Consider the following 20,941-nt stretch of genomic DNA (forward strand, 5'->3'; position numbering starts at 1 on the left):
ATTTTTGCTCGGTATCACAATGGATACTGTGATAATATAAACTGCTGATGTGGTCTTGGTTGAAGATATGATTTTATAAATATGCATAAAGCTTAATGCTTGCAGTTTTCTGAGCTGATGATTGCCTTTCCCCATAACTACTTGCTGAGTCATCAGTTTTAAACAGTAGCTGCTGTTTCTGAAGGCTCTTTATAAACAGGTGCAAATACAATGCAGAAATCGCAGGAGAAGACTTAATTTTAAAATACCTTCCATTCAAGAAGGCAAGTGAAAATAAAGCTGAAACTAGTATGTGTTTTAGCAAATGGAGAATTTGGTAATTTAAAGAAGAAACTTTTACTTAATTCTTTCTGTGGCTTATGACAATTGGAAAAAAAAATGCTGTGAGTCTATGTGTAAGGAATAGATTAAACGTAGCAGTGGCATAGACTTAATGCTCTAAAATGAGATGTTTATACTGTTGTGAAGGTAGAAATACTCCATAAAGCTATTTCTGTATGAAGCTGTTCTAGATTAAATAGTGCGATACATGGTGGTGGTAAAATATTTTCTACATAATTGGCAGCAAGGTAGTATGTTAAACAGCAACTGCTGATAGGAAACTTTGGGATTGAATAACTTGAATCTGGAAATATTAAAAGAATTGGCTTAGGAGCATTCTGAACCTGTAACGTGGATTTTCAACAATCATTGGAAAGTTGGGAAAACTGCGAAAGATTTGAAGGTTGGGGGGAAGGTTAAGATTGTCACAGTATTTAGGAGGAGGTAAGTAGAGAGATTTGAGTGCTAAGCCATTCAGTGTGACTGCACTATGCAACCTATATTGCAAACGGTGCAAACCACTGTGCAAGTCTGCTTGCTGGAGGCTTTATATGAGGAGGAAGGATGACAGTGCTGAAAATCTATCTTTAGTCTCTATCTCTTCAGGGCTGAGAGGGAGGAATTTGACAGAAGCCCCTCTAGAGAAAATTGTAGCGTGTGGATGCGTCCATCAAACACATCCTTCTCCCACTTCTTCATTTTGGGAGGAGATTAGGGACTGTGAATCTCAATTTGAGGTAGGTATCAAATTTTGCAATATAGGGAACTGCCTGTGTTCCAGGAGGAATATGCTTTTCTCTCTTCAGCTTTTTTCTGTTTATTATTTTATTATAATTTGGGTGCTTCCTTATTTATAGTGCTGTTGTAATGCTCCTTCTAAGGCTTTTTCCTTTAATAGGTACTTGAGCTCTTTGTCTTAGGGGTATGGATTCTGCTTAAGGCTGAAATCTCTATACTCATGTATGTGTCCTTTACAGATATACCCCCAAAGAATCCAGGCTGTCCTTACAGCCTAAGCAATTCCAGAAAAGTCTGTCAGAACAGTATGAGTTCACAGCAGAGTATTATAGCAAAGAAGGTCTGATGGGATATGCAGATAAAAGATTGATGGGAGAGTGAGCAGAAGTAGACAGCACTTAGTATATAAGACTTCAGCACAGATTCAGTTTTGTGTTTCCATGCATATGCTTACTCAAAGTCAGTCATGCTATTCAAGAGAAAAAAATACCTGTAAGAGGCTGTGCTTCATGTGAACAGGAAGGGGAAGACTGTAGCACTAATTTTACTGAAAGAGGCTACAGGTGACCTCAGTAGAGGTCACATCAGAAGTGCACTGAGAACAGAAAAGACAATGTTCCTGCAAGAGTTGCTCAACACATTTTCTACATGCCTACCTTGGCTAAACAGTAACTTCAGCTGGTGCATTTCCCTGCCATGAGTTGTAGTTACTGGAACTGAAAATTGTCTTCTTCCTGAGTCTTGTCCCAGGCTGAACTGCATGTCTGATGACCCATGAAGTTTCCTTTCTGGTGAATGGGAAGGGGCAGCTCAAAAGTCAAGAAGTCTGAGGGTGCTATGACAGTGACTTGAGGTGGGTTTATAGGCTTGAAAGTCTTGTATATGTAGTTTATTTTTTTTCTCAGCTTGTGTCTGTATTGCTTGGCTGTGTTTTTCTTTAAGAATAGATCTCTGACCAAATACATAAACGTGCTGCCTATACTCTACATATCTGATTGTAATGAGCATGTAGCTATCAGTAATCAAAGACATGAATATGTAGTGTACGCTTGAGTTAATAAAAAATTCTTATTTATGTATTTACAGCTTTTATATGAATATATAAAATCACAATTATATTGGGGTTTTCTTATTATTCATTCTTTGTGGAAGCCTTTTGTACTCATAACCTCTTAAATTTAATTTGCAACAGGCAGCGTGGCAATTTAAATCTTCCATGTCATTGTCTAGAGCCTTTACAGTGCATAGCTGCAGAACATCAAGAAGTTTGCTTGGAACTTTGTGAGGTTTCTGCTAACAGAAGCTGTGTTTCTATTACCTGCCCCTCTATTGGCTTGAAGGGCTGGGGCTGTTGGCAGGCAACCATGGGGAATTGATGGACGTCATCACACAGACCATTAGCCAAGTCCATGGCTCTCAGAAATAAAAGCATGCAGAGCCCAGGCACTTAATTGTTTTGCAGGTGATACTACTCATACCACATAGTGGAAGGGCCTGGAGGCTGTGGCCTGGCAGCTGCTGTGCACACAGTTTACCCAGTGCATTTCCTTCCAGCAGGCAGAGGCACAGTGTTCTTTTGATCCTGTGGTGGATCTGGTGTGACAGACTGGATGACACTGTTTCTAGTACCATCACTGCTCCAGAAGAGTCTTATTGTTCAAGCTAGTTGCAGGACAGGAGGTTGCAGCAGCTCTGTGAAGAGGATACTAAATCTAAAAGGAAAAATCTAAAAAAGAAATAAATCTCTTTTTCTTTAAATCTCTTTCTCTTTATGCTGCTCTTTCCTTAAGCAGCAAGGTAAAAATTATCCCCTCCTCTCTCCCGTGATTGCAGTTCCCCTTGTGCCCTTTTCAAGGAGTCAGGTAACTGCCTCTGCTCTTCAGAGTTCGAGTCGGTCTCATTCATCTTCACTGTGTGGCAAAATCCCTGTTGCCCATTGTGAAGCCCTGCTAGTGTGTAGCCTATCCCAAGGCTCCATTTTCCTTAACCTTCCTGTCCTTTCCTTGACTCTTAATTACTCACCCTATGTACTTTCCCTTGTATTTTTTCAGAAGCTGCAGGTTGTTCAAGTTGCTTGAAAAAGAAATCCTCATCTCCTGTCACTGCAGAGAGTGGCCAGGATCTGCAGTAAAGTACAGGAAAACCTGGTTTTGAGTAAAGTTTAACTTCATTGTCATGTCATATAAGGTTGCAGCTCACAAAGAGGCTTCCATACATCTGCGCTTTTATTACAGTATTCAGTTACTGTATTCAGCCTGAGAAAAATAAGGGGAAAAAAATGGGGACTTTTGTTTTCACACTGTTTTCCCCTACAATAAATTCTGGAATCTGCTAAGGTAAGAGATTTGTGCAAAATTAGTTACTCAGATTTACTTTACAGATTTACTTAAAGATTTACATTCTTTTAACTTCCGGTGCTTTATTTCTGCTCTTTGCAATGCTTGAGAATATGAAATAATCACAAAATAACTGCTATTTAAGTGTGATTTACAAAAAGTAGAGTGTAGTGGACAAAGAAGAGTCACTACACAAGAGCTTCCATTCTACACCTCTCAGAAGGGGAGTCAGTGAATGAAACTGCAGGTGCTTGTGTTCCAATTTTTATGTTGCTGATTCTTAGGAACAGACTGGTTTTCTTAGAAGCGGAGGAAGACAGAGGGCATTTGCAATAACTAGCAGGCTTTCCAAGTTTAAAGACTGACTGGAGAGAGACATGTAGTTAGTAATGCGTGAAAAGGGTTAAAGCAGTGGGTCTGGTACTTGGTCAGTATGTAGGATTCAGGACAGGATGTGGGACAGACAAGATTAAAATAACTGTTGTGGAATTGGTTGAAAATAAAGGAAACATAGCAGCACTGCTTATAGAGTGCTAGTGATTGCCTGTAGGCATATGAACTGCATAAACCAGGTTGGCTGGATGATACCATACTACAACTAATCACGTCTAACAAAGGCTGTCTTAATTTTACTTACAGCTAGATACAATGGGTATTTATTCTTTTTGATAAGAGAAGTTGTTATTAGACCCCTGACATGAAAACACTTCTGGTGGTACAAAGCTTGAGTCCTTGCTTCTGTGCATTTTTTTGATCAGATGGAAGAGTGCTACCAGAGGTACAAACACACAAGGAAGGACAGCTAGCAGCACACAGATGGCCAGTACCCAGGGTGGATAAACTTTTTCCTCTTTCATAGGGAAGCCTTCCTGTGAAGACAAAAAAGCAAGCAAAAGAGATAATTGGTAGGTGCACTGCCATTTTACTGTAATTTCCATTTGCATTTTCTTATGCTGTTATAGTAAGGAAAGCAAAAGTTTTACTCTTGCTCTACAATAGCATTCGGTGTCCGTGTCCTCTGTATGCCCTTCTTGTTGGGACTAAAGATAGCTGTAAATGTTTTACAGCTTCAAAGATTTATAGCTGGGAGTGTGACATATTCCTAGGGATGCAGAGGTTGCCCAAAGAATTATCAAACCTTCACCCTCTTTTAGTTGTGCTCTGATTGTTTTTGTTAGTACTCAGAGCTTACCTGGTTTCAGCAATTACTGAGCATGCTCTTTGCCAAATAGGGAAGATTTATATGAGAGATATTTTGGGAGAACGATGAGAATACAATTTCTGCAACTCTGTGGCTGTGAGTTTTATTTTGGGATGGTAGATACTTAATGGATTTTAGAGAAGACACTGCTGCTGTGTAATCCTTGTGCAGTTTAAGACCAGAATAGATCTTCAAAACTATGCAGGGTGGGGGAACTGCAACTGGCATGAGACAGTGACATCCAGAACAAATGTTCTCAGCATTGACGTGTCTTTGGTACTGAATTAGCCAACACTGTCCTCAGAGCACTGCCTCCCTCCCTGTCTGCCTGTCAGAAGTACACGTTCATATATTCATCAGGACCCCAGTGGTACTGGTGGTTCTCACCGAGAAATGTTTGATCTCTGGTATCTGTTATGCAGCTCTAAAGCTCTGCTCATGCATTTGTTCCACCTCTGAACCCCTGCAGATATGGAGTGCCTCACAGACACATTACACTTCAACAGTTCTCTGTGCGCATCCCTAAGAAATACGGAGCATGGAGTGTGCAGGACGCCTCAAGAAGAGGCTCTGTTAGCAGAAACACATTTTAGTATGTGTAACCTCTATGCACACTGGAGCCTTCTCATTCTAAGCATTGCATCACTTCAGGCTGCATTACGTAGATAAGCTGTAGATGGCAATGATTATAAAGGATCGGGTAAGGGAGAAAGCATCTCTTGCTTTTATTAGAAGTTTTGGAAATACTCAAGAACATACATATTTAGGGTTCCAGGCTGCATAGCTTGGTGGCTTCTGTATCTGAAGAGTAACAAAGGCTATGAAGACAGCGAGCAGGAGCAGAGGGCTAATAAACCTCCATGTGATCTGCCAGTAGAGATTGGGTTTTCGTCCAGTCATCCATTTCACATCTTTACTGAACCTTTTAAGAGGAGACAAGTTTATGATGATGTCAGATCTGAGTGGTAACAGTTTCATTTTTTCATATTTTTACCATAAGTTTTAAACACATGCTACAGCTCCCTAAATCTTTTCTATTGCATACCCTTCTTTAATAACTTCCTATAGACTTAAGTAAATAATAATAATATCAATAAAGTAGGTCTTTATTGATCACTACCAAGGATCAATGATCAGTTTACATTGTCAGTTTACGTTATGCGAGCACCTAGTCTAAAGTTTCTAAGCACAAATAAATGATGAAAATATTACAACAGTTCTGTAGAACTAGTCAAACCTTTTAAAAAAAGACAGAATTGCCAAGGGAACAAACATAGCTTGTTAGGAAGAAATATGAATCAACCAGCACCAAATGAATCAAATCGGGTCAGGGACAAGATTATTGCACCTGAGCCATCTTCCTCCGCAGTCAGTAGTGGCAGTTGTTTGGACATGGAAGTGATCTTTTGCATACACCTCTTAGAGTTTTGTACGTTGAATGCACAGTAGATGTATGGTTCTGAGTTTGGTAGTTACATGATAACGTGGATCTATCAAGTTGAAAGAGTTTTGCAATCTGGAATAGGAATTGTAATTTGTGGGTGTGTTCAAACACCAGCTTTGTCTTCAATATTGTTAACCTAAGTGAAGATATTAAGTAATCTCTTGAGAACTAGGAAAAAGTGATTTGACTATGCTCATATCCCATAGTAACAAGAGGAAAAAGTGTATGTATAGTAGCACAACAGGGAAAATACAGGTGCTATGGAATCCAGAATCTATGGTAGCGTGTGAAACCTACTATTGCTACTTCTGCATCGTGGAAAATTGAGGCTAGCTGTATGGGCAACAAGAGGGATGTGTGGAAAGGTGAAGTCCCAACATATAACCGAGTAGAATATAGAGGGGAAAAGATGAATCTTTACTGAGAATTGGGGAAATTTCTGAACTGCAAGGGCCCTGAGTAGAGAAGGCAGGTTTATTCTAAATGCAAAATGAGATAAGGTTTCTGGCATTTACAATTACAGAGGATGTAGGAAAGCTTTTAAACTAAAAAGTGAATTTAATTAGTGTCTGTGACTGCGAAGATTCTCAGCGTGCAGGTTGAGCCTCTTAACACGGGGGAGTTACTGCATGATGCCTACTATGAAGTTTGAGGGGGAAAAATAATAAGAAACAAAAAATACAAGAGTAAACAAAACAAAAGGGCATTAACAGGAGGATATTAGAAAGGCAGTGTAACTCCTCCTGGCCAAAGAACTACAATGGTTGTTGACTTTCTAGCTTTAAACTTGGGTTCCTCCCTTCCATAAGTGCTATGCAGAGATTGTCCTTCCGGTTTTACAAATACAGGACACTTGAAGCAAAGTATAATAACTACATTCACAGAACTGGTAAGTGCTACAGAAGTAAGTTAATATTGTGTACTGGTATGTAACAGACGTGGATTGAGAGGAAAATGCATTTGTCTCTTACGAGAGAAAAAAAAATTTTCCAACGTACCTTTTAATTTTATAGATATACGCAACCCCAATCACTTCAAAGAAAGCGAGGACTAGAAGAGGCAATGATCCTGCATAGCTGTCAAAAATGTCAATCCAGTAACTCCCCGAACCCAGTGTAAAACACAGAGCAATGAGGAAGCAAATTAAACATATTATACCTAAAGAAAAAAGGTATCTTTGTTACTGGAGTGTTGAACTGAACTTGGTAAGTATATCATTGTTCTAAATTATTTTTGCTCTAGTTTTTCTCTAGTGATTTTTGTGCTCTCTCCCTCTACAGAGCTAAAACAAGCTGTTTTTTCCTTAGGGGAGCTAATATCGCTTCCCAAACTCAGTTTTCCTCCGTGTGTTGGCCAAGAGACACCACTGTTGCAGGAGGAGTGCACTCCTGTGACTTGGAGCATCCTTCAGTTGTACTTCCAGCAGACAGCTTGGGCTGTGCTATGCTGTTGCCTTGTGTTAATTTTTCACTGATGTGTACTGAGTTTCAAGTGCCCTTATCTCATCTCCCTGGCATGGGCTCAAAGCACAGGCAGCTGGCACCTGAGAAGTGTAAGGGCTCCCTGGATTTCTGCCCCCCATTTCCTCAAAGGGCCCAGAGCTACAAATGTGTATATCCCTTAAGTTCCAGCGTGTCTGGTTTAGGTTTCACCATACTTCTCTACGGTCAGTTCCCTTTTAGCCAAGGTACAGATTTGGGTTAATTGAGAGAAAAAGTTGGAAGGAGGGATAGTGTTGCTGGGTGCAGACATGGGCTGCAAATAAATTTGTACATCCTTGTGTTGTGCTGCTAATTGCTTCTGACTCTAAAATGGCCTTTGGTTCGTTGCTGTCTACAATTGGCTCCAGACTCTCTCTCTTTTTTTTTTTTTTTCTAAAGCTCACAATTGGAAAATCAATTTCAAAATAATAGGGTTATCTCATCAAGTTTTAAATAAATTTGTTTCTACACAGAAAGTTGTGAAATGGGAAGGATTTAATTTAGTTGCCACAAGAACACTCTAAAAAAGGCATGCCAGCAATAGTCCCCATAAGAATTTAAAAGGACACGCTGCTGATGTGTTAATCCATTACTTCAAAGCACCAGAAATGTTTCTAGACACATTTTTCTAGACCAATTTCACAGCAGGATCTGTTAGACTCTCACTGAGTCTGGTTCTTGAGGAGCAGGTTGGGTTCAGTAACTGTCTCTGGTTGAAAAGATGCTGGTTTTGGTGCAAGAACAGGATCGCACACATTCATTCCTCAGTTTCCAAGTAGTAATTTTCAACTTCGGCCTGTTCACAGTAAATATGAAAGAATCTGTAGCAGCATAAACCTGAATGAAATAAGGGTGAATGACCTCTCTTACAGCTGTGACAGTGTGGTAAGCTTGTGCGGAGGTGGTTATGGCAGACCAGCTGATGTCAGTGGTTGCCTTATAGTGGCTTGTTTAGGTGCCAAAGGCTTATGTAAAGACAAGGCTCTTCCTGATGTCAACAACGACTCAGACGCCAGGCACAGCGATTTAACAAGCTTTCTCAGACTGAAACAGCTCTTGCAAGCTAAGAAAAAAAACTGGCAAGGGCAATATAATACTGTCATCTGACAGCTTCTGCCGTAACTGCTACCTCATCTATGTCCTTATCTTCTGCAAACACAATCCACGGCCCTTACCAACACTATGAGATAGCTAAGTTAATATTAAAATTCTTAATCGCTCTGTGATATTTATGAAGCCGTTGGTAGTTTGCGCATCTATAAAGAAGCCACCTTCTTTGAACAAACCAAAGCAAATACCTTACCAGATAATAGCTCTTTGGGTATTGATTTAGATACAACTCGAAGCTCTAGAAGAGGAGTGAAGACTCCCTCGATGTTCCCAAACATGGAAGAAAGGCCCAAGCAGAACAACATTATGAAAAACAGGATGGCCCAGGCCTGGGAGCCTGGCATGAGAATGATGGCTTGAGTGAAAATGATGAAAGCCAAGCCAGTTCCTGATACGCTCTGCAGAATTCAGAAGCAGATAAAAATATGCATTATAATGGTGTAAATGTAGTTTCTCGTGCGTATATGCTGCTGTTCTTCCCTGGAGTCAAGGGTGCTGGTCAGCCTGTGGGGCTCTGGCAGCCAGCAGTTGTGAAAACAGGTAGTGGAGAGTGTGGGGGGTTTAATTTTAAATGGTCTATCAGAGGTGTGTAGACAATCATAGAACAGAATTCTAGCTTGCACAGAGAGCTGTGTCAAGAGTTGTAATTGAAAGAACAATTGTTTTGCTAATACTCTTAAATACGTTTTTTTAAAAATGTATAATGTAAGAGATGCTGGAAAGAAAAATATGTAAGGAAGGATATGATGGCCACTCTAGCAGCAAGGGAGTTGGTGAACTGTTGGTTGCAAAAAAACCCATAATTACCAGGGCAGAAAAGGCTAATAGGAAAAAAGACAATTTAAGCCAGAATTCTTTGAATTCAGTCTCCCAAGGACAAGGATATTTAAATCTGATTTTTTAATCTAAATCTAAATTTTAATCTATTTCTGTGAATCAGAAATGGGTGCCATCAGAGGAAGCCAGACAAAACAGAAACTGACTCATGTCAGGGCTGGAATGTTGTCCTTGGACTTCTCTGTCATGTGAGCAAAATGGCCTGTTTCGCTGTTGTGTGTTATGGCTGTTGTGCATCAGCACACTCTGTCCCTAGCAAATGTGTCCACCCTTCTGTCCTTCGATTTTATTTTCTTTTTTTCTCAAGCTCCTTTCTTTCCTATTCTTTCTCCCAACAATGGCCCTATTCTCTTCTCATTAGGTGGCAGGGACTTGTAATAAGGTAGTACGAATAAGTGAGTAGTAAATAAGAGTTTGAGGACTGGGTGGTTTCACTGGAGCAAGTGGAATGAGGCTGGAGAAGTAAACAGAGAACATGTGTATTTAGCGATAGGGGAAATGTTTTGGGAGGGTGGGAAAAGAAGGAGAGGGAGACGATCATGATGTATTTTGGCAGGGGGGAAGAGAGTTGGGAGAAAAAAATTAAAATATTGCTAAGATCTTGTGCAAAGAAAAGGAAAAATAAAAGGGAGAGGACAAGAGGGAATAGAAAGATGAGGAAAGGAATACCTTCCTGTGATTGAAGGCAAACAGTGAACATTTTTGTGGATTTTTTTGATACTTTCTTAAATATGGATTTAGAAAACTCTCATTCAGCATCCTTTTCCTATAATCTTTTAATTAGATGTGTTTCCTCTGTTGTGCTTATTCCTGTAAACTAAAGTAGGGCTGCATCTAGTGTCCGTGGTAGGCTCCAGGTAAGAGGATATTTGAAGATTAGTTTTGTGATAATAATGTGTAATTTTACATGCTGTACCAGACAGCTTTGATTTCAGACTGTCCTACAGCAGTGTTATTATTTCAAATTTTGAAAAACTGTTTTGTTTCATGGTTATGTATGATATATTCATTACAAGTAAAGTATAAGCACTTACAAGGAAAAGGAAGATAGCAGTCCTTCTACATAAAGGATTGCTTTGTTGACAGCAGTTATGGTACCTGATCAAGAAATTCTTGGAGGTCACAGCTTTTCAGTTTGAGTCCAGCAATTTTTTCTGGATATGATGAATTTAGGAAACTAATCCAGGCTGTATAGTTCTGTCGCATGATGCTTTCTTCTGGAAGATCAAATTCATTGATGATACTGATAATGTTCCTGCCAGAGAAGCCGACATACCGTTAGTTTAAATGTTTCCAGGTGACGTGGCTGGAAATGCTGTGCCATGTATTCAGATGTTAGTAGAAAGTGATGTTTACTTTCTGTACAATATAAAGGAAAATATTAAATGGGAACTTATGTATAAAATAGGAGAAAATATTCAAGCTATTTAATGTCCTGTCTTTCAGATACAAACAGAGTGCTTCATGCAGGTACAGTCTCTAAAATGTTTGTTGGTTTGGTGGGGGCGGGGTTCAGCCTTCAAGACCATTTCCACCACTTGTGTTTAATGTACCAGTGAATCTGGTGGAACAGGAAAAGGTGTTGTGTTTTTAACTACTACTGATGCTACTCTGAGATTGAGATTAATGGGTTGTTTTATAATCTGTCTTGCTTCTTACAAATGCTAACCCTGATCATTCTTGCCTCAGTGCCGTAATACCTTCTGTTTTTATATTAGACTTCTCCGTACAGGTGCCTTTCCTTTTTAGTGAAAATAAATTCTATAAATGCATGTTCAAGTAACACATTATCTGTTTAGGCATTGAAACCATGCTATAACACTGGAACTGCAAGTTTCTCACCTGTCCAAGCAATCCCAGTAGCCTGTGGTTGCTTTAAACCCCAAAACAGAAAAAACTGGGATGGAAGCGTAGAGGGATGTCACGCTGTTCACAATTGCTACTGTCACAGCATCCTTTTCACAGTCATTTCTAGAAACAGCATTCAAACAAGTGAAGTAACTAAAAAAAGGCAGTATTTTATCTGTGATTATTTCAGGTATTTCTGGAAACATTTTATTTTTTTAGATTTTTTCCCTTTCCTGTTAGAAAATCTATTTGGCCTTTTAGAAAGACAGCAGCTGTTAAGAGCCTTTAAAAATCTAAGATTCTTAATAAATATCTGAAAGAAAGTGTTTTGAAAATTTCAGAAAATTCCACAAAATGCAGCAAGAATTAGCCAATTTATAAAGATTGTAGTTCTACTTACTTTGGTGGGTTGTAGCTTGAGAATGCAATAAGTCCTCCAAAAGCCAAAGAGAGAGAGAAGAAAATCTGGGTAGCTGCATCAAGCCATACACGGGGATTTTTCAAAATGTTCAGCTGAAATAATGGGAATAAATGCATGTATTACACTTAAATTTTCTTTTTCTCTCCCAGTTCTCATAGCTCATCTCATACTTTACTTTTGAAACTGAGTGTTGTGTTGCCATCTAAAGACACTGGAAATGGGAATTAGCACAAAACATGTCAGTAAAGCAGGTGTTTCTTAGGACATGATTTGGTCTATTTAGTGTACGTAGTTATTGCAGAATCTGTTTCATTGTATGCTTCTTCTTCCAATGAAAAAAAAAGTGTTTCTAAATGATAGGCATTAGGCATACAATAAATCCACATACTGGGTAACTTACAGTTTAAGAATATTATCTTCCTAAAACTGTATAAAAAACCACTAAAGTTACATTGTTTTAAGACAGAAAGTGATTCCATAGCTTTCCAAATTCACTTTAAAAGGATATAAAAAAACCCCAGACTAAAAGTCCAGGCAGTCAAGAAGAGTATATTCATTAAAAAGAACATCTTAGATTCAAAGTACTGTGAAAACAGCAATAAAAGATAAAAGGGCAACATAGGCAAAACAAGGGGAAAAGGAGAAAACGACAGCAAAATTTTAATTTAGATGTAAGGGCGACATGATAGATGAAGGTAAATTAAAAAGTCAATGATTGTTGTATTACAGAGAATAATATACGGTCCTAAATAGCTGTGCTAAGAAGGGATTCTATCATTAAAAGCAGGCTGAAAGAAAAAGATAAAGCATAAGTAATGAGCAAAATGTAAATATACTTAATAAATATTAGTTTCTTGCAGAAACTAAGAAGTGGTGTGTTATATTTATACCCTACCAAGGTGAATTATTTTCCAATCTGTTATCAAGTAGAGTGACTAGAAACCAGTACTAGTTAAGAATGAGTGTTTTCAAAAGCAGCTGGCCCAGAAGTAATACTGGGGCCGTAGAGTATTTCACTTTGGTTTACATCAATCTGAATCAAACCTGCATCCTAGTAATGTAGGGCAAATTGTGTTTCCTGTCATGTCTATATGCCTGTGCTATTGATCCTAGTACATGATTAGGAACATCTGTAGGAATGAGGAGTAAGTATGCCAGAAGCCCCTTAATAGCATTTTGGGTTTTTCTGAAGCTGGCCTGAGCTTGAAGAGCAAGAATAATGGATTCATCTCAGTGTGGACGGATGCGGTGAATGCCATTACTGCAGATGCTTTCTCCACAAGTATGTCAGTGCTTTCACCACAGCAGAACTGGTGTAACATTTTGTACAACATAGCATAGCAAGCAGGTAAGTGTAACCATTGCTGACTGAAATGCTTCAACTTAGGCAAACCTTTCTTAGAGGTTCATTTTGAAGGATCATAACCAAACCTTCTAATGCCAGAGCACTTGCTGGTAAGACCACGTGCAGGTACAGAACTAGATTGCTACTGCAGTGCAGAAACTCAGCATTCACACTGCTACATGGCCCTCACAGCCTGATGAAGTGCTGCCAAGTCAATTGTCAGTGCTGATAGAGGAGGTTGTTAAAAGTTTGACTTTCTGATTGGGGACTTTGGCAAATGAATCCGGTGATAGTTTAGTTTGGTGCTAGACGTAATGCATTTTTTGCCTCTAAGACACTAATCCATGCCCAAACTTGAAGAAGTAGTGGACAGGCAAACATGCCATGGCAATGTCATTTTCTGGTCTTAAACAAATTATGAATCTAAATGCTTTTTTATATTTTTGGTAATCTGGCATACAGATATCATAAGCACATCTTCAGAAGAAAAAAATGTGCTGAAACTAGAACTGTGCGAATGAAGATGAACAAGCAGAATGTTAATGAACACAGGGGTAATGAGGAAAGGAAGCGTAATTGCTGCCCCCTTGGCAGTGAGATGTTTGGATACTTGAACACATGAAACATGGACAGAAACTTTCTTCACAGATCCCTGTGATGTGTAATTTTGGTGTCAAAACAGCTATTGCTTTTCTCATAAGCAAGTGGCCAACAAGTAATACTGCACTTAAAGACAGCAGTTCATTAAGGTAATGCTTTCGTTCTCCTTAATACCAGAAGTGATTACGGACAGACTGGGTACCTCAAAAGGAGTTTTAAGCGTTCATTCACAGTAATATATTAGGTGTAAAACTAAACTGCAAAATAGATGAAAAAACTACAAATTGCCTTCTGGGATAGAGGGTCTGGTGCCTGTGCTGCCTTTTTCTTGGCTGTTCTTACTGCTCTTTAAATAGCTGCAGAGCACTGGGGTCAGGCACGTTGCCCAACCAAGCTTCTGAAATTGTTCGTTGCCAGAGAACCCCCAAATATTTACAGTCTCTGAAGCCCTTTCAGATGTGAAAGAGCCTGGAGAAGGAGGCATTTGTGCTCCTGAGCTGACACAGGTGTCCACAGAAGCTGAACTGCATAGGCACCATTGCTGATGCTTGATGGGATCCCTTCTCTGCCGCCTCTGATTTTTAATTTTTTTTCCCAAGAACCTTTCCAAAAGCTCTGTTCCAGCTCCTCTGTTGCTTCATCTTTGTGCGACAGCTTCTGCTTTCCCCTCAAGTGCCTGTGAGCATAACTTCAGTATCTCTTCTTTTTTCTTGGCAGCTTCACTTTCCAGGTAGCCAAGGAGTTAGAGGGGATGAGTAAATAATCAGACTTTTCCATGTCTGAAAGTCAATGAAAAGAAGTATTTGTTATTTGTTCTAGAATTTAAGGTGTGAAAGTATGTCAGGTAGCAAAAAGCGGACTAGGCATTTCTGCATGAAAAGAAAACCACAGCCTGTCATGTTTAAAATCCATATGCATGCAGTTATTATTTGTGATATTTATTAATGAGAAGTAAAATACAAACTTGGAAGGTGAGTGAATTTAAGCAGTGGTGGTTTGGGGAAAAATAAATAAATTCAGTTGGGTGATTGTGATGTTGAAACTGGTAAGATGTGACTTTCAGCACTAGGTGTTATTTTCACAGATTTGCAAAAACAAGAGGGAGGTGTAACAGTTACCAGAGAATGGATGTGTCAGCTATTACAAAAAACCTACAATTTCTGCCACACTGCAAAGTTGGAAAAAAGTTGGAAGAGATTGCCCCAGTGAGTGGAGAATGTCAAGAAGGTTGGTTTTGGTTTGTTGGGGTTTTTTTGGGATGGGTGGGTGTTGGTTTGTTTAGGGTCTTTTTTGTAAAGCAAGCTGAAAATGGCAGTAGGTGAGCTAACTTTATTTTACTAAAGCTTTACAAGCTTCCTGCAAAAAGAAAAGAAGAAAACAGCATGCACTTAAGAAATACGCTTTACAGTTTTGTAACCTGATGTGGTCTGGGTGGGCCAGGTAAATCTTTGACAAAAAACCCCACAAAACCCCCAAACCAACAACCCCCCTATAAAACTCACTTTAGGACATCCACTGTGGAGAACTGTAACAAGAAAAATGCATGTATTTACTGATGGCAGTGGTGGGAGTTGTTTCTCATTAAACAGACTAACAGAAAAGGCAATACTGGTACTGCCACTGTGGGCTAAGGGGAAGAAGAAAGAAAGGAAATGTTGCAGTTGTGTGCTTGCTGTCTTTTTGAAGACCCTGAAGTGCCAGAATCCTCCATAGCAGTTGGTGTGTTAGTTTAACAAAGCCATCTCTGTCTTACACTATAACTTTCTATGCATAGCAACACCCAGAGTAGATGATCACTTACCAGGCTGTTGCATCAGCTTTTCCATGTTTGTAGGTAAGAATATAGTTTCAGCACCAAAACCATCTTCATATGACTCTTAAAGGACGTCTCCAGGATCTGCTTCCTCAAACGAACTAATCCTTAATTACAGGTTGATTGCAGCCAGATTTTCATTCTGACTTCTGGTGCCAGTCTGCAAAACCATCCGGCTCTTCTTGTATGATGATCCCCCTCAGCACTGCAATACCTCCAGGCTTTGTGAATACACATAAATCTAGTTTTTGCATTAAATTCACTGTGTAATGACTGTGGAATGTGAAGTCCCAAAGATGCCTGAGCTCTTTCAGAGAAACCCAATCAGCTGAGCTGAGACAAAGTGACAACAGGCCAAGCACTGTTCTGGTTGTGCTGTCTAGTCTGCTTTCTTCATTAAGACATTGAAGCAAGCGTTTATTGTCCTGTCTGAGCCCTACAAAAATAAGGGTGCATGTCCTGACCTCCTGTAAAGACCAAGATTGTCTTTTGACAAGAAAGACAACCAAGACTGGTTTTGCAGGGGGAGGGATAAAACAGGTGTCTCATCTGAGCTGTCCCTTGCTGTTGTCCCTTTCCAGGCTGACACGTAATGTATCTCTGGGCTTCTTGGCTTATGTTTTCCTTAATGCCTGCGTTTCGGTTGTAGGAAGAGAAAGGGCAATACCCAGTGCTCCTGTGGTGGGAAGCACTGCTGTGGCTGCAGAGGCAGAGGACGCTCCAAGACCATCTGTCAGTGGGTGCTGCTTTTCCTCTTCTACACTTACGGCTTTATGGAGGTTTTTAGCATGAAGGCAGAGCTGTGAGGAGCCTGTGGTTGATAGCAGCCACTTGGTGGAACAAATTTGCTCTGCATTTGGGAAGGCTGCTAAGGACAGCATAAAGAGGTCCTTCTGAAATGGCCAGCATATGGAGGGATCTGGGACTCCTGTCCCTTTGAGAAGATGAGAAAAAAATGGGAGAGGGGTGCACTCCAGCAGCTCTGTCTTTTAGGGACATACGGGGGTGGGGGCGGCAGGGAGGGGGGGGAAACTTGCGCTACAGAGAAAAAGGGGTAGGATAAAATTACTTTCAACCTTAAAAAAACCAAACACTTTGCAGTATAATTCCTCAGCTGTTTTTCTTATGAAGTCTTAAAATACTAAAGTCATGTAAATTCGGTAGTATTGACAGGAAAGTCCCATCTTTATTGTGTGTAAAAGAGATGATTCTGTTCATGAAGCATATCAGTTTCACTTAGACGTTCAAGTCTGAGGCACCCATAACATACTCATTTTTCCAGTATTTTCTGATATGCTTATTACCAAACTGTTAATTACCTTGCTGCCTCTTCTCTTGCTACAGTATATTAAAATACTAAATCACTTCATCTCATAAAAAAGAGCTTAGCTGAACTCTTGGATAGGGAGCTAGATCAGGATTTGCTGGAAAATCAATATACAGTATGAGATCGGAGGAGGAGAATAAGGAATAGTATTTCTGACTATAGCAGCAATACTTGCATTAGGGGTGAAGAGGTAAACCAGACCATCGGTGGCTCCTGGTAGAGTGAGTCCGTGAATGAGGAATATAGTTAGGACCAGGTAAGGAAATATTGCTGTTACATAAATTGCCTAAAGTAAGAAGACAGACAGATGGTTACTGAGAATAACACTGATAAATCCTATTTAAGTTATTGCTACATACAATCCTAATAATATTAGATAGGACAGCTACAGATGAATATTGCCATCTTTAGAAGAAGCAGAGTGCACTTTAGCAGAACATACTTTTAACAAAATTGCTTTTGAAACTGTGTGAGGGGAGGCTGGTAGGGCGGGAACATTTGCAATGGAAAAGGAGAGAAGTGTCGTTTTGAGCCATGTGTGCTGCTGTCACCGCTTCGTTGGACAAGGACAAGGAACACCCTGAAATGGTGCTAGTGTGGTACATGGGGAAGGCTTTCATTGGTGGTGAAACTCAGTATCTGGAGAGCAGGATTCAAAGGGTGGGATAATGCACTTCTCTATCCTTTCCATACCTTTCCTGTGGTTTCAATTCCGCGGATGGTGCAGAGATAGACAATTGCCCAGCAGGTTCCTAAGCACAAAATGAGCCACCACTGCAATGTGCCACTATCAGTGACGTCGGGTGTTATGTTCAAAGTTTTCCTGTACCAGAAATAATTTACTGCGGTACTTTCATAACATTCTTCATTGAGCCCTAGAAGAAAATGTGGCAAGCATAAGAATAAATTTTGAAATGGGTAATATTTTTCCCACTCGCTGTATGGTTAGGAAGGAATACTTTATACCAATGGAGAGTGGCAGGATGGTCTCTTGTGGGCTGCCAAGTCAAATACAGAGATGGGCTGAACTGGCCTTTCTGCACTGTCTGTAATGTGCAGCAAGACGACTGTCACGGCAGGCTAAGGCTGTGAGACTTACACGAGACCTTCACCAGAACATCACCAACGTTTCTACAGGTGATAACCTTTTAAATAGGAAAGGTGTCACACTCGGTGCAAGGTAAATTCTAAACTGTAATTTCTGTGGAGACTGACATTTTTTAGCTGCATGTTTGTAAGTTGGCAGAGCTGTGACAAGATTCAGGCACCTGAGGATACGCCTAAGCCCAGGATCCCCTGGCTATGTCATGACCCTGTAGGGGGGCAAAACCCATGCATCAGCCTCTTTGGGTCACATTTCCAGGACTTCTGTGAGCAGGAGCCCCAGGCACCTGCGCCCAGGGGAGCGGGCACTCCCCAGCCAGGCTCTGTGTCTGGAGAGGAGGGAACTGGGAACACAACATACACCGTGACCTGCGCTCACCTGTCTGCCTAAATGCCTGAAGAGGAGGTTGACAGAGGATCTTCAGGAAACTCATTGACTTGCAGTCTTTAGCTGGAAGTCCAAGTTCCCTGGGTGCTGCAGCTCCTGTCTTTGCTCCTAGCCGGAATGAGGAATGTCCTGAGGGCAGGAGGCAGCCCTGTGCATTTCCAGGAGCTGGAGTTACACATTGTGAAACCTACAGAGGCAGCACTGATAGCAATCCCTGTAACCAGGAGGTCCAGCACACACCAAGACTGGGGAAGCTCTTTTTCCTTTATGTGCCTGGTGAGACCTGAATGCGTTTCTTCCTCTGCCTAGGAGAGCACACTAATTTTCTTGCAGTGTCTCCTACTGAAGCTGCTGTTTTGCATGCAGTCCCGCTCAAGTTTAGCATAACTTTTTTTCCTGTCCTTCCCTGTTTTAAAGTCCCATTAGTTTTGGTATTGAAAAATCCATCTTTAAAGGACTTCTTCAATATTTTCTAAAGGATGCTTAACTAAAAATTCAAGGCTTTTTATATACCAAACTATAGATTAAAAAGCTGATCTCTAAAGCAGGTTTGGAATACATGTTTAGCTCGCTAGTTGGGACATTTGTATCCTGAGAAATGAAAGAATCCTATTTCTTAAGGCAAAAATAATTTTCTCTACTTCTGTAACAAAGATGGGAAATGTCTGACTGTCTTCCTACTCTAGAATAGTCCTAAGGTCTCCAAAAGAAAGTTGATTTCTGATGTATTTCGTCTTTTTCCTAAGCCTGTTATGCAGATTGTTTCTTGCTGTGCCCTGGAACTTGTTGCCTCTCGTGCTCTGAACAAAAAAGCTGAAAAACAATTTTAAAAAACAGAGAGCAGGCTTCCTTATCCTGCTTAGGTACACTGTCTGTCTTTGGTCTTACTAAAAGCTTTATAATGGATAGTGTGTATTTGGTCTGAGCCTCAAAGATTCCCTCTTTAAGTAGTTTCTCTGCTACCTCAAAAATGTTTTGCTTATTTAGTTGCTTTTTTTAAAAAAAAACACTGTTATTTTTGTTTCCCATTTTGAAATCAAACAAACGGGGTCATGGACTTTCTGGCTTTTATTGTTCCTGCAAGGATGATGAATTTCAGTAGGCTAACATCACTCTTACAGCTTTTTGATAGGAAAACAAAGTCTTGCACAAAACTTGGGGTCAAATGAAGTGTGGCTTCTGTTCTCAGGGCTTTCTTGGTTACCTGCTCCGGGAAGCTGTCTTGTTGGATGTGTAAAAGTAATTTCAGCAATCTACAGGCTTAAATTGAAGTTCTCCAGTAGGGTTGTGTTTCCTGCTCTGACAACTCAGCTGATCTTTCTCAGCACATCATGGCAAATGAGCTAAAAGGTTTCTATATGAGCTTGTTATGAGTCATAACCATTGCATTACCAGCTAATGAAAACTCGAAAGTCTCATTTAAAGCAGTTACTGAAAGATGTAGTCATAAATTTGGTTCTTATGCTAACAATCTCACGTGTCTTGATAAGTAGTTTATGATAACAGACACGTGTGTCTTGATAGAGGAGTATTTCTCCATAGTCAGAAAGCAGAGGATGCTCTTTCAGACTGATATTTGTATCATAGCATAAGCATAACAAATAAATAAAACTTCCCTTTTCCCCTTGCTAGCCCCCAGTCTATTTGTGATCCTCCTCTGGCTAGCAGCGATGCTTGAAGGGGTAGTTACCTGTTTTGTTTTCATTTAGAGGACAAACACTCCAAGGAAGAGGTTCTTGGAAGGAGTTTATGAAATACCACATCACCCAGGTTAAAACAGTGTTGTAGTATAAGCTCACCAGAACTGACACCATCCATGAACCAACCCCTGCAGAAAGCACAATATCTCAGCTTAGAAAAGCTTTGGAAAAAATTATCAATTGCAGCACTTGTTCTTAGAAGCTCAAGATTTCCTAATTTTTTAAGATTTTCTCTTTACCCCCAGAGATTTTCACGTGAAAGATGGGCATTTGTGTCCTCAGTAGCCGAACGCTGGTGCAGTCCCCCAGGTCACCAGCCCTGCTCCAAGAAGGCAAACACTCCCAAGATTAGGTGTTGCCTTCCCTGGCGTGCGGTGACCTGGTTCAGGAGCGGTTGAAATCTTTGCTCTAGTATATAATACATTGTTTTCTACATGGAACAACTTCAATAGCAGAGACCCAAAGAGTCTGAAGTTTCACAGCGTGCTATAGCTGCGTGAGGGCACTCTTTGTCCAAAGTGATGTGTGTATGCCCTAAACCGGTAACTGTGTTGCTCCTACAATAAGGAAGGAAGAATTAGCAAACCCACGGTTTCTGCTTGCTTGCGTTTTTGCAAAGGGAGGATGGACATTCCTAACTGTAGGAGATGTGTTTAGCTGGAGGCACCACCCTGCTGCTTGGCATTTCTTCCTGGTTGCCCTCTGGCCCTTAGATAACTCCTCTTAGCCTCCCCTTCTCCTCCCACACATGCTCACGGGTATAGCTGTTGCTGCCAATCCCTTTTTCAGGCGCTTGTTTAAAGCAGGGGATGATCCAGCAGTGCTGGCTGGAGCATCCAAGGGTTTTTCCTTGCCCTGGTGGGCAGGAGGGTTCTATCTCAGAACTGATAGAGCTGATGATTCAGCCCTCTAACAGCAGATGCTCCT

General features: G+C 40.4%; 1 protein-coding gene and 1 long non-coding RNA gene across 11 annotated transcripts in view; one reads left to right on the forward strand and one right to left on the reverse strand.

Annotated features, from left to right (window-relative positions):
- The first annotated feature begins 1,730 nt into the window (after nt 1-1,730).
- On the forward strand, nt 1,731-16,493 carry LOC130146391 (uncharacterized). 10 transcript variants are annotated; one of them, XR_008820888.1, is made up of 7 exons: nt 1,731-1,912; nt 3,111-3,395; nt 4,154-4,300; nt 7,054-7,245; nt 12,930-13,085; nt 14,767-14,909; nt 16,145-16,493. It is a non-coding gene; the product is annotated as an uncharacterized LOC130146391 (long non-coding RNA). The 10 variants fall into 10 exon arrangements; XR_008820893.1 differs by having other exon boundaries at nt 1,732-1,912; nt 3,111-3,186; XR_008820894.1 differs by having other exon boundaries at nt 1,732-1,912; nt 3,247-3,395.
- LOC130146390 (sodium-dependent neutral amino acid transporter B(0)AT3-like) overlaps nt 3,443-20,941 on the reverse strand; it is a 28,238-nt gene continuing 10,739 nt past the window's right edge. The window contains exons 3-12 of the mRNA XM_056332486.1: nt 20,005-20,142; nt 17,516-17,697; nt 16,998-17,108; nt 11,717-11,829; nt 11,311-11,439; nt 10,567-10,723; nt 8,825-9,029; nt 7,039-7,198; nt 5,356-5,518; nt 3,443-4,264 (exon numbers count right to left, since the gene is read on the reverse strand). Of these exons, the coding sequence (XP_056188461.1) occupies nt 4,052-4,264; nt 5,356-5,518; nt 7,039-7,198; nt 8,825-9,029; nt 10,567-10,723; nt 11,311-11,439; nt 11,717-11,829; nt 16,998-17,108; nt 17,516-17,697; nt 20,005-20,142 (1,571 nt within the window). The 3' untranslated portion in view covers nt 3,443-4,051. The remainder of the gene's footprint in view (nt 4,265-5,355; nt 5,519-7,038; nt 7,199-8,824; nt 9,030-10,566; nt 10,724-11,310; nt 11,440-11,716; nt 11,830-16,997; nt 17,109-17,515; nt 17,698-20,004; nt 20,143-20,941) is intronic.

Source organism: Falco biarmicus, chromosome 3 (genome assembly GCF_023638135.1).
Source record: "Falco biarmicus isolate bFalBia1 chromosome 3, bFalBia1.pri, whole genome shotgun sequence".
NCBI lineage: Eukaryota > Metazoa > Chordata > Aves > Falconiformes > Falconidae > Falco > Falco biarmicus.